The sequence below is a fragment of the Biomphalaria glabrata genome, chromosome 8 (assembly GCF_947242115.1).
Source record: "Biomphalaria glabrata chromosome 8, xgBioGlab47.1, whole genome shotgun sequence".
Classification (NCBI taxonomy): Eukaryota; Metazoa; Mollusca; class Gastropoda; family Planorbidae; genus Biomphalaria; species Biomphalaria glabrata.
Window position 1 is genome coordinate 40,530,719 of NC_074718.1, and position 15,211 is coordinate 40,545,929.

At 34.6% G+C, this 15,211-nt stretch overlaps 1 protein-coding gene across 3 annotated transcripts in view; it reads left to right on the plus strand.

Annotated features, from left to right (window-relative positions):
• Window positions 1-13,158, plus strand: part of LOC106057372 (folate receptor beta-like) — a 34,354-nt gene extending 21,196 nt beyond the window's left edge. For all 3 annotated transcript variants that reach the window (XM_056037400.1, XM_056037401.1, XM_013214541.2), the window contains exons 2-5: window positions 5,154-5,323; window positions 6,854-7,042; window positions 8,815-8,950; window positions 9,212-13,158. In XM_056037400.1, the coding sequence (XP_055893375.1) occupies window positions 5,154-5,323; window positions 6,854-7,042; window positions 8,815-8,950; window positions 9,212-9,504 (788 nt within the window). In that variant the 3' untranslated portion in view covers window positions 9,505-13,158. The remainder of the gene's footprint in view (window positions 1-5,153; window positions 5,324-6,853; window positions 7,043-8,814; window positions 8,951-9,211) is intronic.
• Window positions 13,159-15,211: the final 2,053 nt, after the last annotated feature.

Below are 15,211 nucleotides of genomic sequence, written 5' to 3' on the forward strand. Positions count from 1 at the left end.
ACACGGGTATCCATGTTAATCTAGATCTAGTCGTCTCTAGTCCCTATTAGTGGCTTCAATTTTAAGTCATTAATTCTTCTGGTTGACTTTGAGTATTTAACTAGTTGTTGTTGTTTTTTTTTAGTATCTGTAAGTTGCACATTTTTTTTAGTCATCTATCCTAAATTTTCTAAATTGAGTAGGCATATTCTTTTTTTCTTTTTACATGTAGATCTTGCGCCCCCCCCCCCCCCCCCCGCGTGCTTGCAAAGGGATGCGAGTAACTAGCTTTAAACTATAGCCAAGTTCCCGTCCTGGCCTGGGGATCTTCTTATCTTATATAATACAGACGTTACTTCAAAAAAGATGATTACGTCCTACGCGTCATGCATTTAGTCATGCATATTAACCAATGACTTAAACTCTGCCAAGACTCTGGTTTTCCTGGCTACCTAAGGCAACCCATTCCATGCTCTAATAGCACTCGTAAAGCAGGAGCATTTGTACAAATATGGAACAAGGAATGTGCCGCCTCAACGCCAATGCAAAGTGATCCTTAGTGACGTGATTGTGAACTGTGGACAACAGTTTGGAAGGGCAGCATATGGCTCGCGGGCATCATTCGTCTATCTGATCGGCTTATCTTATCTTATATAATACAGACGTTACTTCAAAAAACAAAATGATTACGTCTTACGCGTCATGCATTAAGTCATGCATATTAACCAATGACTTAAATTCTGCCAAGTCACTGGTTTTCCTGGCTAGATCAGGCAACCCATTCCATGCTCTAATAGCACCAGGGAAGAAGGAGTATTTGTACAAATTTGTCTTAGCATATGGGACGAAGAATGTGCCTTTATCTTTGTGTCTTTCAGAGTATTTTATTAAATTTTGTTTTTGTATTTGAAGATTATGGTTCAGTGTTTTATGTATAATTGATACGGTACTTTACTTTTGAGTCTTCTGTTCTGAAGGCTTTCTAAATTTAGTGATTTTACTAAAGGTGTTACTCTAGTAAAATGTGAATATTTGTTTATGAATCTCACTGCTCTATTTTGTGTCTGTCCAGTTTCTTAATGTTTTCTCGAGTTGAGGGGTCCCAAACGGAGGATGCATATTCTATTATTGGCCTAACCAAGGTTAAATAACATTTTAGTTTTATGTTCTTATTTGATTTATAGAAATTTCTTTTAATAAATCCTAATGCTTTGTTTGATTTTTTAAGTTTCATCAAAATGTGGATTCCCAGACAGTTTTTCATTTATTATAACACCTAGGTATTTTGCGTTTTTAGTCTGTGTTACTGGTTTGCCATGAATAAGATAAGTGGAATTAATTTTAGTTTTTTGTTACTCTTAACAACTGAAATTTTTCTGGGTGGAAAGACATGCTCCAATTTGATTCCCATTTCTGTAATTCATCTAATTCTCTTTGTAAAATATCTGTGTCTTGTGTTGTTTTTATTGTTCTATATATTATGCAATCGTCTGCAAATAATTTGTCTTTTGTTCCTGAAGTAATGCAATTTGGTAAATCATTTATGTAAATTAAAAATAGTAGTGGACCCAAGACTGTTCCTTGAGGTACACCTGAGTTTACTGTTATCGGTGTTGATTTAGAACCATTTATTATTACAGTTTGTTCTCTCCCTATCAGAAAATTAATCCACTGATGCAGTGGACCATGCCGAAATATTTTAATTTTTTAAGCAAACTATGGTGGTGAACTTTGTCAAAAGCCTTAGAAAAATCTAGTAAGATAGCATCTATTTGTTCACTATTATCTAAACCTTTTGAAAAATCATCAATTAGTCCTATTGTGTTTCACATGATCTATATTTTCTAAAGCCATGTTGGTATGGTGTGAAGCCATTATGTTTGTCTAAGTGGTTTATGATGTTGCTACATGTGTTCTAGGATTTTACATGTGATGCTGGTAAGTGATACTGGTCTGTAGTTTCCTGGGTCAGATTTTTCTCCTTTTTTAAATAGGGGGGTGACATTAGCTTCTTTCCAGTCCTTTGGTACTCTGCCCTGGTTAAGCGAAGCCTGAAAGAGTATTTTGAACACCGGGGCTAGCTCATTGCTTAGTTTTTTTGAGTAATCTAGCTGGAATACCATCAGGTCCAGACGCTTTATTTGGTTTGGTGTTGGCTAATAGTTTTTGGATTCCATTTTCTTGTACTACTATATCTTCTATGTTGTCTGCTTGGTTCAAATTCAGTAATATGTCTTTGTCTCCTGGGGCTGAGAATGCTGATGCAAAGTATTTGTTTAGGATGTTTGCTAATCATTATGTATTATGTTATGTTCATCTTTTAATGGCGCTATGCCTGTTGTTTCCATTTTCTTAGATTTAATGTATGACCATAGGTTTTTGTTATCTTTAGATATTACATTGTTTATGTATTCACTCTGCAGCTGTCTGCTTACTTTTTGGGTTAAGTGTTTAATTTTTATATACTTTTTGTAAACTCTTTCTGCCTTAGTTTCTTTAAATTTTCTATATAGGTTTTCCTTCTGTTTACAAAGCTTCTTTAGTCTATTATTAAACCATTTATTTATTTTGTTTGATGTGTATTTAGTTGGTACATGATTTTCTATAATGCTTTTAAGATGGTTTTTAATGAAATTCCAGAGCTCATCGACTGGTTGGTTAATGTCTTTTTCTAATAAGAATGTTTGTTGAAAGTTTAATGCAGCTTGGTGTAGTTGTGTTAGGTTACATTTATTCCAGAGTAAGATTTTTCTTTTGGGTTTTGTATTGGCTACTGCTTTTATCTGACTGTATTTTTACGATCTCATGGTCTGATAGACCAGGGATAATATCATAATCAACTACTAATCCAGGTCTGTTGGTTAAGAAGAGATCTAATGTGTTGTTTAATCTAGTTGGCTTTTAATGATTTGATCTAAACTTAGGTTGTGTAAAGTTTCTATGAAAAGCTCATTTATGTCCTTAAGGTTTTGGTGTTTATCTATGGTTAGTGTTTTCCAATTTATATCAGGTAGGTTGAAATCACCCATAATCCAAAAAACTGCATTTTTATTTGTCTCTTTAAGTGTAGTAATCTGATTACATATTTCCTGCATGTATTCTAAACTAGAATTAGGTCTGTAAATGCTGCCTATTATTAGGGATGTTGAGGTGGTATTAATTTTACAAAATGTTGATTCTATATTTTTTGAGTTAGGTAAGGTAATTTCTTCTGCTATAAGTGTTTTTTATTTCTAAAAGAACTCTTCCATGATTATCAGCCCTATCTTTTCTAAAAATTTCATAATTACTATTGAAAATTTCTGCATTATAAATTTCAGGATGTAGCCAAGTTTCTGTTCCTGCAATTATGTCTGGTTTCTCACATTCTAATAAAATTTCTAAGTCTGCTGTTTTGTTCCTAATGCTTTGAAAATTTATTACTAAGGTTTTAAGGTATTTTGGTATTACTTCTTTAGTAGGTTTGTTTAGTGAGGCTGTTGTATTAATTTTAGTAGATTTAGGTTTAACAGGAGTGGATCTGGCTAGTGGTTGGTGAGTTTGGTTTGGGATGGTGTTTAGGATGTTGTATGTGTTAGAAGTGTCGGCATCAAAGGAAACAAACAGTCCTGATGTAAACTGAGGTAACCCACACGGTACACAGTGCCATGATGCGTCTTTGTTGCCTAAGGCATAATACACAGGTGTATTCATATGGAGACATGATGCATGGTACCATTCATCGCAGGTGTCACATTGAATGGCTTTCTGTTTCATGGTGCATACTTTTTTGCAGATGTTGCATCTATCTTTAGATCTAGGCCCTGGGATAATGGATATATTTCAAACATTTTGGACACATTGTAGAAGAGCTCTAAACTATGATCTTCAAAGTAAGAAGCGTTCGAGACAGACCTGCAGTTTCTACCGCTATCCACATTGATTTGTAATCTTATCTTATATAATACAGACGTTACTTCAAAAAAGATGATTACATCCTACGTGTCATGCATCTAGTCATGCATATTAACCAATGACTTAAATTCCGCCAAGTCACTGGTTTTCCTGGCTAGCTCCTGATCTAGATCTATAATCTATGTAGGCCTAGCCCAGATTTAGGACTAGATTAAGATTTCACCTCTGCATGCAAGCATACAATTAGGCATATAAAAGGCACAAATTTATTTCTACCATCTTTTTTATGCCACTGACAACGCGTGGATCTAGATTCTAGAGTCTAGAGCAATAAGTGTCTGGTGAGTAGGCCTATTTTAACGTAGGTCTAGTCGTAGTCGGCAAATCAAAATTGTAGTCTGGGTTGCCTGGTTTACACATGCTCAATAGAATCATTCTGGTTTTGAAAAGTGTCTGTGTGTGGGGGGGGGGGGGGGGGAATAGCGGTTAAACTTAGCAGTAAGTTTAATGCTGAATAGAAAAATTCAAGTGCGCCCAGGGCCGATTTAAAGTATGTGGACGCCCCTAAACTTTTTTTTTTTAAAGCTTTAGAAAAATCCACTTTTAACACTAATAACATACTGATATCTAATAAAGTAATAGCTAGCCATATTAGAAGAAAGAATTGGAGTGCTACTAAATTTATTCTAATTTGACTAATTTAAAAAAAATTACTATATTTAAAATATTTATAAAAATTTTTTATATTTTGTATGTTTTGAGTCTGTGGAGAGTTTTAAGTCCATGGGTGATTTTTAAAATCTCCTTTGTGTAGGCCCCAGGGCTGTAGCCTCGCCTTCCCTGCCTCAAATTCGGCCCTGAGTTTGTCTACAGAAAAGGGAAAATTATCTCCACAAACTAAGGGCATCCTTTTTGTAAATATTTTGGTCTTCATTAGCGGGTGTTCTGGCTAAATGGTGAATCAGAGGGGGGGATCTCAGGCTCAAATTCTGGTGAATAATGGTGAATTTGGTGATATTTAAGGCACACTGGAGTACCTGACTGACATTTCAAGTTTGGCAGAAAGGGAAGACTGTTGGGTGTTCGTTTTCTTGGGCCACAGAAACAGATGATCTTTACATCATATACCCCATAGATCACTAGGTCTGAAAGGAGTACCGTATCTAAGTTACTTAATGCTCTTCTATTTTTTAATCGAAATAATTTTTTTTTACCCCCGTTTCATGCTTTAAAAATGAATTTGAAACATTTTTTTTTTATTTTGTTGTTTATTCATACAGATAAGATGTTTACATTTCTGCTACATTTCGGGCTGCTTGTACATTTTTTGTCGACCCAGGTTTGTGCACGTCTGGACACTCTTTCAACTGTAGATGAATACATGGACATATGCATGGATGCACAGAACCATAAAAAGAAGCCAGGCCCTGAGCCAGGTTTATTGAAAGAAGTAAGTTCTTACTCCTTAGATATTTTAAAATCTCTCTAAACATTCTGAAGGGCTTAGACTTGCATACTGTGTATGCGTTGTACTGTGCATACTTTGTACTGCGCATTATAAGTTTTCTTAGTACTCTTCCTGTGAATGCAGTCTATTTCTAACATTCAATGTAATGTTTTGTGCACAAGTAAGGAAGGGAGTATAAGGGACAAGGTTTACATTCTGTCTTCAGGATCTGATCAAACACACAACTTAAATTAACTCTCTCCATAATTATTTTCCACGTTTCGAACGGAATGACTCATTTTATATTTCACTACCCTGTTTTGATTTAACTTTAAGAACTTTTTTGTTTGTTATCAGAAAAATGTTACATTTGGTATACAATGAAAGGAGGACATAATTTAAATTGATGTTTATAAAACCAAAATAAAAGTTTATTTTGGATAATGCAAATTATAAATTAAAAGTTCATGACTGTGGATTATTCTTCCTTAAAACCAAATCTAGGCAATATTTTATTTTCCAAATTGAATAAAAAATGATTTTTATGATAATTATTTATATTTTCACAAACCTTAATATATAACATATAAAGCATTTATGTTAATTGTCACGAGGTCACTATCCCATGTTGCACCCCCTATAAAAATTAATATAGAAACATCGACCCTTTTTTTAGCCCACACTCTTTTTAAAAACATTTTTTTTTTGTTGTAAAAACACAATGAAAATGAAAAAAAAAAAATCATTTTTTTTTTCAAAAGGGAAACTTCTCAAGATTTATTTTTAAGCAATTGAAAGTAGTCTGTAAGGAAAGACAACAAAACAAGTTATTAAGCAGCGACAATAATATCGTTGATAAGGTTGCATTAGGAGAGAAAGAGTAATCTCAATTATACAATTCACTAGTTTACATTAAGATTCAAACAAGCCGTTTGTGCTTCTCAGCCCTACTTCCCGTAGGGCATTCTGAATGGGGAATTAAAATGGATGCTTTATCCTTCATAGTCCATCTTTCATTGTATATTTAGTTATGCCTCAAAATCATAGATTTTCTATTGCCCAACTTAAATTTTATGTTACCTTTATTTAAGGTCTTCCACCCCCACTCCAAAAATTCCTGTGAAAATTTTTGTTATAAAGTATCATTGTTTGAATGATGAATGAAATTTATTAAGTTGGAAAATGTGCCTTTGGGTAGTGCAGTGGTTTCAACTTTTGGTGTCAATATATATTAGATGTTCTGTTTGACTTGCTTTAGGTTTTTAGCTAATTACCAAAAATAAAACTTAAGGCTCACATTTTCCTTGCCGCTACTCATTGTTGCAATGAGGATATTTTGGACATTGATCTGTAATGTGTTTTCATTACTGCTTATAAAAAAAGCTGAATAGCTTAAAGTGTTTAATAAAGTGTTTACGTTTTAGAAATGGTCACATGAAGCAGTTCATTCATCCTTAATCTTATGTGAAAACACCAGTTGTTTTAACTACCATTGAAAAGAGTGTTTGAACCTTTTTTTCCTCTTCTTTCCAGTTTTGCTCTCCATGGGCTAACAGATCTTGTTGTACATATAGTACAGCTGAAGGTATTCATTTTAACCCTAAATGGCTCAACTTTGACTGGAATCACTGTCAGGCTCTATCTCCACAATGTCGGGAAAAATTCATCATGGATTTATGTTTCTATGAATGCTCTCCTAATGTTGGTCCATGGCTTGTTAAGGTAATTTTGTTGGTTTGTTTGTTACATTCTATTATGCTGGAAAGACTAAATTACATATAACTATGTTCTGCTGGAAGCCGGTATGGGCAGTATAGAAGCAGTAATTACCTTTTGACAGCTTCCCTGGGTCGGACACTTATCAGCATGGGAGACGACTGGATTCCTAACGCGTTCGTCTTTGGCGAGCTTAAAGGAGGACAGCGCAACAAGGTTCCGCCTGTAAGCACTAAGATCAACTTTAGGTGTCATTTCACCCTCACATTCATAGAGAAAAATAACTGGCAGCAGATGGCCCCTGAAAGAGACAGTTGAAGAGCTCTCACAAAAACATTTGAAACTCAATAAGCCATTTTTGAAGACAGGCGCAGAAGATGGAAAGAAAACATAAATAGATCGCCAGTAGACAATGGCTTTGTCTGCACGAAATGCTGGAAAATATGCAGGTCGCAACTGGGTCTGCATAGTCATATGAATCACTGTACACATCCTTAATCTTCTGAATCGAACATTGCCATTATTAGTAAGACATTGGATTTGTTTGTGTTAGAATTGCTTTGAATGGTTAATACATCTAGGTCTATTCAGAAGTGAAATCTGATGCCCCAATATCCAATAGTATGTCAGTATGTCCTTGCTCAGGTGACTAAGTAACAGGACTCCTATTTATGAAAATGAAAAGATTGCGTATATTTTAGAATTCAAATTCAATATGCTAACAAAGGTTGACTTCATATGAAGCTTGACCCATATAAATTATTACATACCCATTTCCTTAATCGTAAATAAAATAAATGAGAAATGGACAAGCTCTCTTCCAAATCACAAGAAAGATGATGCCTATTATAAGCTATCCAGACAAGATCGTCTAATCTTTCGACTCAGGACCAGACACAACAGAATGAAACAATAAATGTATCGGAAGCTCAAAATTGGAACCAGTGAAATCTGCCCATGTGGAGTGTCACCAGAGAATGTTGACCATGTCCTCCAAAACTGCTCTCTTTACCAAGAGGCCCGTACAAGACACTGGCCCCAATACACCCCAATAGAAAGAAAACTATATGGAGAGCTCCCTGCTTTGGAAACCACTGCGCAGTTCATCTCATATATTGGTCTAGTCATTTGAACGCTCCAACATAAAAATTAGAACGAAGAGGAAGAAATTTCAGGACATTAAGGACGCCCTGAGTCCACCTAGCTCCAGTGGGTACGTTAGTTGGGAAAAGTCAAGGTGGTTGGTTGTTCTGCTGGCCACATGACACCTTGCTTGTTAATTGTTGGCTAAAGAAACAAGACTGAGAATCATCGAAATCATCAAATGAGCTCATACAAGACAACTAGGGGAAAATAATTCAACTGTTCGATGTAGTAGGAATAAAAGTCCAGGACTCTGAAACATAAAGGTGGGAAGCACAGCTTCACTGTAAACCTTCAACCTTTGTGGCTAGGCTTAGTTGTCCTTTTACCAGATTTGTTTTTTGAAGTCTTCCAGAGATGCAATAGCATATTTATGCAGCATGAAAGTATGCCCCAACATCTAGATTAGCATTTACTGATTTTGTGGTTTCCAAAAAAAAAAAAAAAATTGTTAGGAGGCCGCATGCAGAACTTAAGCATTTTTATGTTAATTGTAAGCATTTTTTATGTTAATTGTAAGCATTTTTTATGTTAATTGTAAGCATTTTTATGTTAATTGTCGGTCAAACAATTGCACGTTGAAGTGATGTGTGTGACTGAATTGTTGAATTTTTAAATGTATTTTTTTTTCACAGGATTCAAAGAAGATCAGAAATGAAAGGTTTAAAGATGTACCTTTGTGTAGTAAAGAATGTGATCGTTGGTGGTATAGTTGTGAAAATGATTTCACATGTGTCAAGAATTGGGCAGTAGAATTTGATTGGTCAAAAGGTATTTAAAGATTTTTAATGAAAATGTTTCTTTCCAAATAAAAGTAATTAGAAAATTGTTAAACCACAGGCTTTTTTAAGAATGGGGTAATTATATATTCATATATACCCAGAGTGAGCCCCTTATTTTTTTTAGCCTGCTATGTTTTCTTTTGCCTGGTTCTGTACCCCTCAGGAAAGTTTTTGAAAATTATATCTTGTGATGTGTAATTGATTATGAATATGTATATTTTGATAATGTATTGCTCTGTTTCTTGTCTAGGTGTCAATAAATGCCCTGAGGGTTCTGAGTGCAAACCATTCAATAAGTTGTTTAAAAATTCAAGGGATTTTTGTGAAAATCTGATGGGCGGCTCTTTCAAGGTTGCTTCAGACACGGAGGACTGTTTCTACCTCTGGTTTAACTCCGGCGACCCTAATACCAATGAGAGGGTAGCTAGGAAGAGAGCAGCTGAGCTTGTAGGCAGTGGGGTACGAACATCACTAAACTTCATTTGGGTTTTGTTGGCTCTTTTCGTTTCTCTAAATGTGTCATTTTTATTTTCCATTATTTAAAGGAAAATGGATCATTGGTTGTATGTTAAACTTGATCTCTAGAGACTGACATTCAGTGGATGTGCCATTTTATACCAGTGAATTTTGTATACAACAGTGTATTATTTGTGCCCAATTAATCTAATTTATATTATAAAGTCCTCAGGTACTTAGTGAACAATGAAACAGTATTCACAAGTCACTATTTTTATTTTAGATTTAAATTCACTTGTGTACTTAGCGTCCATTTTGTTAGCTATGGCATGCTTAAATCAGTATGGAAAAGAAAGTCGAGGAATCAAAAGGTGTTTTTTTTTACTGCATGTCAATGCATTGGGCTAGAGTTAGCCTACTATTTGCATGACTAATTTCAAAACATTCGTGTTAGGGGAGTAAAAGTAGACTTGAGTTATTTTAGTTAGCAATGTAAACATCTTCAAACAAGCTCTATATCAGCATTTTGTGGCACATATAATAGTTGCCATGTTGACTGCCATTTTCTTTATAGTTTTGTTTTTTGATTGCAATGTTCCCTGCCATTTTCTTTATAGTTTTGCTGTTACTTTAATATATTGGGTTGTTGAGTGTAGTTTCTGTAAAAACATTTTTTTGGTGTTCATAAAAAACTTGTGTTCATTGAATTTTATGCATTATTGACTTTGTTTGAGCTAACATATCTGTTGGTGCAAGGTAGAGAGTTGGTCTACAAAACTGTACAGAAGACAGCAAATAAGATTTGATAATCTGTATCTCTCTCTCCATATATATATTTATGTATTAGGACTATAGAATTATTTAAATGTGTGAAATTTTGGGATTGAAAAATATTTTACTAGGCTAGAAATTAAAAAGTTTTTTTCTCCTTTTTTATTTAATCCCAGGTCTATCCTTATGTAGTTTTGTTCCAACAGATTATTAGAATGCATAAAGATCTATCTTTGTTTTATAAGTAAATCATCAAGAAACAGATGTTGCTTGTGTACTCAGTATCATTTGGAATCTGTTTTCACTTATGCTCAGATTAGTTACTTGAACTTTTTTTGATACTCTTACTATACATGTTTTCAATATAAGGCATTATATTATCCATGTTGAATTCTTTTACTTTCAAAATTAATTTGGGCTATTTTTTAAATACCAAACTTTGTATTGATGTGAACTTGGGAGGTAACATCTTCATTTTTAATACTGTATAAGGAGGAATGAATGCATTTATAGACATTATCTTTTTTAAGACCTTTTTAAGTCCTACGGCATTTACTGTTTATAATCACATGACTATCTGGGTTATATTGTCTTGTTTCATTTGTAATCAGGATCTAAATGCTGGCATTACTCTACAAGGTGCTTTTGCTATGTCACTTTATTCTATTTTCTTTTGGATATACATAATGACTTAGAGCTCAAAATTGACACATCTAATTCAATGTCACTATCTTATGATTGTCAAACATTTTATGCATATGTTGATCACAATTGCAATTGTTTGTAATGATTAATAAATAAAAAATATTGTTGGGTTTTTGTTTTTTTTTTTGGTGTTCATTAGAATTATTTTGTAAATACATCAATGCTTTTAAATGTAATTTTTTTTTCTTTACAATGACATATTTTATTACCTAAAGTTTTCATTAGCAGGATCACTTTATATACTTATCTAAATATATATTATATAAAACCGTTCATACCTAGTTGGATATATAACAACTATTTAAATAATTGTACTTGTATTAAGCAAGCTGTATCCACATTAGTTTGTTCATTTTTTACTTTCAAAGGCATTCATTTTGTTTTTCAAATATTTTGACAAAAATCAATGCTAAGCATAAAGTCCACTAATATAAACGCCCACACTTACAAGGAAGGCCCTTGCAATGTTACCGATAGCAGGAAAAGATTTTTGTTAATATAGACTATTGATGCAATAGTTTTTAACTTGCAATTTATAATGTAAGATTTTGTTACTTGTTTGCAATGTTAACGATAGTAGGAAAATATCTTTTCATTATGATTCTACTTAGAAATTGCTGCCAACACTTAAGCCAATGTGGCATGTTGTGAACCTTATTTGAAGTTCTCCACTTTCCTCAAACAATTTGAAACTGTCAAGAGTTGAGCGTAGGCTCTTGAAACTCTAGGCCAGCAAAATCGAACAAGAGCTCCCTCTCACCGGCCTGATTGAACGGTGTGTTCTGTCTTGCAGAGGGCCTTATATGAGTGTCTATTTTGACACTGTCATTTCCAGTGACACGGTTATTCTGGACTCGAGGGGTAGAGACGCAGCCTAAGGCCAAACACCGGGAACCTTCAACATGAGTATCATTCCAGGGAACATCATATTTTTTTTGTTGAAATTGTTCATTGAAATAAAATGAGCCTTGATTGACTTAAAGCAAAAGCTGCATAGTCTAAATATATTTTAAATTTTGGATTATTTTGTATGGTATCATGATGGCCCAGAGTTTAAAACTCTCCACTGCCATTCTGCAAGAGGTTGGCTAGAACCTAATGATTTCTGGAGGAGGAGAGAACGAAGTTTTCCTTTTTTTTTTTTTTAAAAGACTTATTTTGTTTTCATTTTTTATAATCTATTCATCTTTAAAGTTTTGAAAAATAAAATGTATTTCTTGTAAATGTTGTTCCATTTAATGTGTTGCCTCGTTTCCATAATTTTTGGTTTACGGACAACACATAGATCTAGATCTGTCTGGTGGTTATTTTTTTTTTTTAAACCTGTTTGACTTACACAGGTTGAAGTAAATGTACAACTTGAGGAGCAGTTAATTTAAATTATAAGTAATTTACCCTCAAGAGTACCTTTGAACAACAGTGGAAATAAAATAAGTAAATGCTGAGCGCCTAGATATTAATTTAGTCACAATTTTCATCAATACCACCCCAACATCACCAAAAAAACATGTGTTTGTCTTATTAGTCCATGATAGTGCATCAAGTAAACTAGCCCCTTGGAGGGCTTCATGGTCGTGTGGTGAGTGCACTGCACTGTTCTTCAGTTTTCTTGATGGTTCACACCCTGCCTGCTGACGTCCTCCGTCGTCGTGCGGAAGGTTTAGACTAGGAAGTCAATTATCTTCAACTCTGTACATCTGAAACATGGGAAACATTTGACAAACTTCATCTGGTCATGAGTAGATTATGATGTGGTGAACACTAGTTTCTAGATCTGACACTTCGGTGCTTCCCTGTTTGAAATTTATGATCAGATAAATGTGTATTTTGCAAGTATTTTTTTTTTTAATTGTTCATTTGACATTTATGGCTATACAAGTTAATTGCCTTTTGCTTTTTCTGAGACTTGGCATTTTCTTTTTTTTTTTTTTTTTTTTTGATTAACCAGTAGTTGATCAATGAAATATTTTGCATTATGAATATAGATTGTTGAATACTTTCTTGGATAGTTCTGGTTAGCAATGGGTGTTTTTGATTTTGAGGGAGTAATTCTTTGTCATTCTTATATTTAGGTGTATGTGTGGACTTGGTGCTGATCCATTCCCATAGTTCACTATCACTTTGACCTTTTTCATTTTACGAGGTATATCCCCTCCCATCCCCCCCCCCTTTAAAAAAAAAATAATTTTCTAACCAGTGCCCACACATGCATACACCCTTGTATAAGAATTACTTTTAGAGTAGAAAAATAAACTATGAAACAAGGCATTTTGTTACAATATATGACTTCATATTGAATCGGTGTCTTTTCTTTACGAAGCTTGTATCAGCTCACTGTCTTGTCTGGTAATAATTTTGTACATGCTATTTCTCCCACACCAATTCTCGGATCAAGTAGATACTTAGTACAATTATTCATTGGTATAGACAAGACATAAATAAAAAAAAAAGTTACCCAATTGTCCATTAAGTAGTAAGTTCCCCTTTCAAACCTTGTGGTCTATAGAGGCAGATGATGTAAAGGTCATCTGTTTCTGTTGCCTACGGTTAACAAGAGTGTCATCTGTCAATGACCAAGCGCCTCTACTTTTCCCAAATAATGTTAGGTACCCATTAGAGCTTGGTTGACTCAGAGGCGCCCAAAGATCCCAAAATTAAAAATCTCAGTCTTCAGCAGGATTAGATTCGTATCCGGGACCCCCCAGTTCACAAGCCAAGTGCTTTACCACTCAGCCACCTCACCTCCAAATTGTCAATTATTGGTAATTAATTATTTTATTTGATATTGAATAAGGGGAATCACGTCTACATTATTGGGAGATAAATGTTATAAGTGCGGAGTTCTTTCTCTTAGATAAGCTTTTTTTATACATATTTTTTTTTATAATTGCTTGTTTTATGTGAAATTTTAGCTAAGATTATATTACGATTATGAGACTAAATTATGAAACATAGTCGTGCTTCAAGCTTTAGCTCGTTGGCCTGGGCCCCTGATATTCAACATGCACCTTCGTGTCTAAAATATATAATTGAATAGATGTCAATATATCAATATAATATTTAATGTGATGGCACTATTTACAACGAATAGCAATGATAAAGTATTGAATTTAACACATCTATTTGTTAATCAAATAAGCTTGGTCCCATACTAGCAACACATAACATTAGTACGTAGTTGGCCTCTACACTGCACTCGCCCAACACTGATCTACTGCTGACTCTGGTGTAGTCTCAACCTACAATCCCATCCCTAACTCTGTGAGAAGTACGAAAGACAAATGGTAGTCTATTCTAATAAACTAAGGCAGCGAATCAACTACTAAATGCAGTAATGTCTTAGATCCTCACCCTAAACAGGGGCACCACAGACAAACCTCAAAGAAACGTTACATTAGCATAATAACAGAAAAACTCCATCAGCTTGAAAGCAATGCAACAAAAAAAAAATGGTGCACCTAACAATTGGTGCTAGAATACTATAACCTACGCACTGACAACGATTTCAGCCTTCCCATCTTCCAAAAGACACCAGATCACCTCTTTCAGAAGTGTTGTCACCTACCTGTTCTCCGGTTGAGCTATAAAAAAAAAAGTCCTTCACCATTTTGACAGATGTGTTGTTCACACTAGACATTAACGAGTTTCGTCTCCCTAAAGTAACGTAACATTTACAGGCTCGGCCCTGTTGTAAAACACTGAAGTGATGAGAACGATTCGTCTAGAGCAGCGGTTCTCAACCTTTTTTTAAGTTCGGCGACCCCTTTTTACAATCCCCCACTCTGCCGCGACCTCTCCCCCACACACACACACAGCAACAGAAGAGTAGACATTAACAATCCATATTTTCGATGGTCTTAGGCGACCCCTGGCAAATGGTCAATCGACCCACAGGTTGAGAACCCCTTGTCTAGAGATAGCTTCAAAACTTTACCGAACGGAGTAAATACTCCCAAGAACAGCACACAAATTAAAACCAAAATGGCGGGAATGAATCATATGTACATCATCTGTCATTTAGCCAACTAGGCCTCAAAAGGGGGAACTTTACTTTTACGGAAGTAAAATAGCCTGACTGATACCATCAACATTACAGCTAGCTCAGTGATAGTCTGCCGTTTGGTGAAGCCTGCAATAAGTTTAGGCAAAACATTTACTAAAAAAAACTTGTTGACTGCATTGTTTTTGGTCCCATGCTTTGACATAGTCTAGTGTCATAAGATACATTGACAGATATAGTAAAAGAAATTGTTCTGAGTTCAACCCTAATCCTCCAACGTAAGGCTATTTTCTACTTTGGAAGCTAAACATTTAAAAA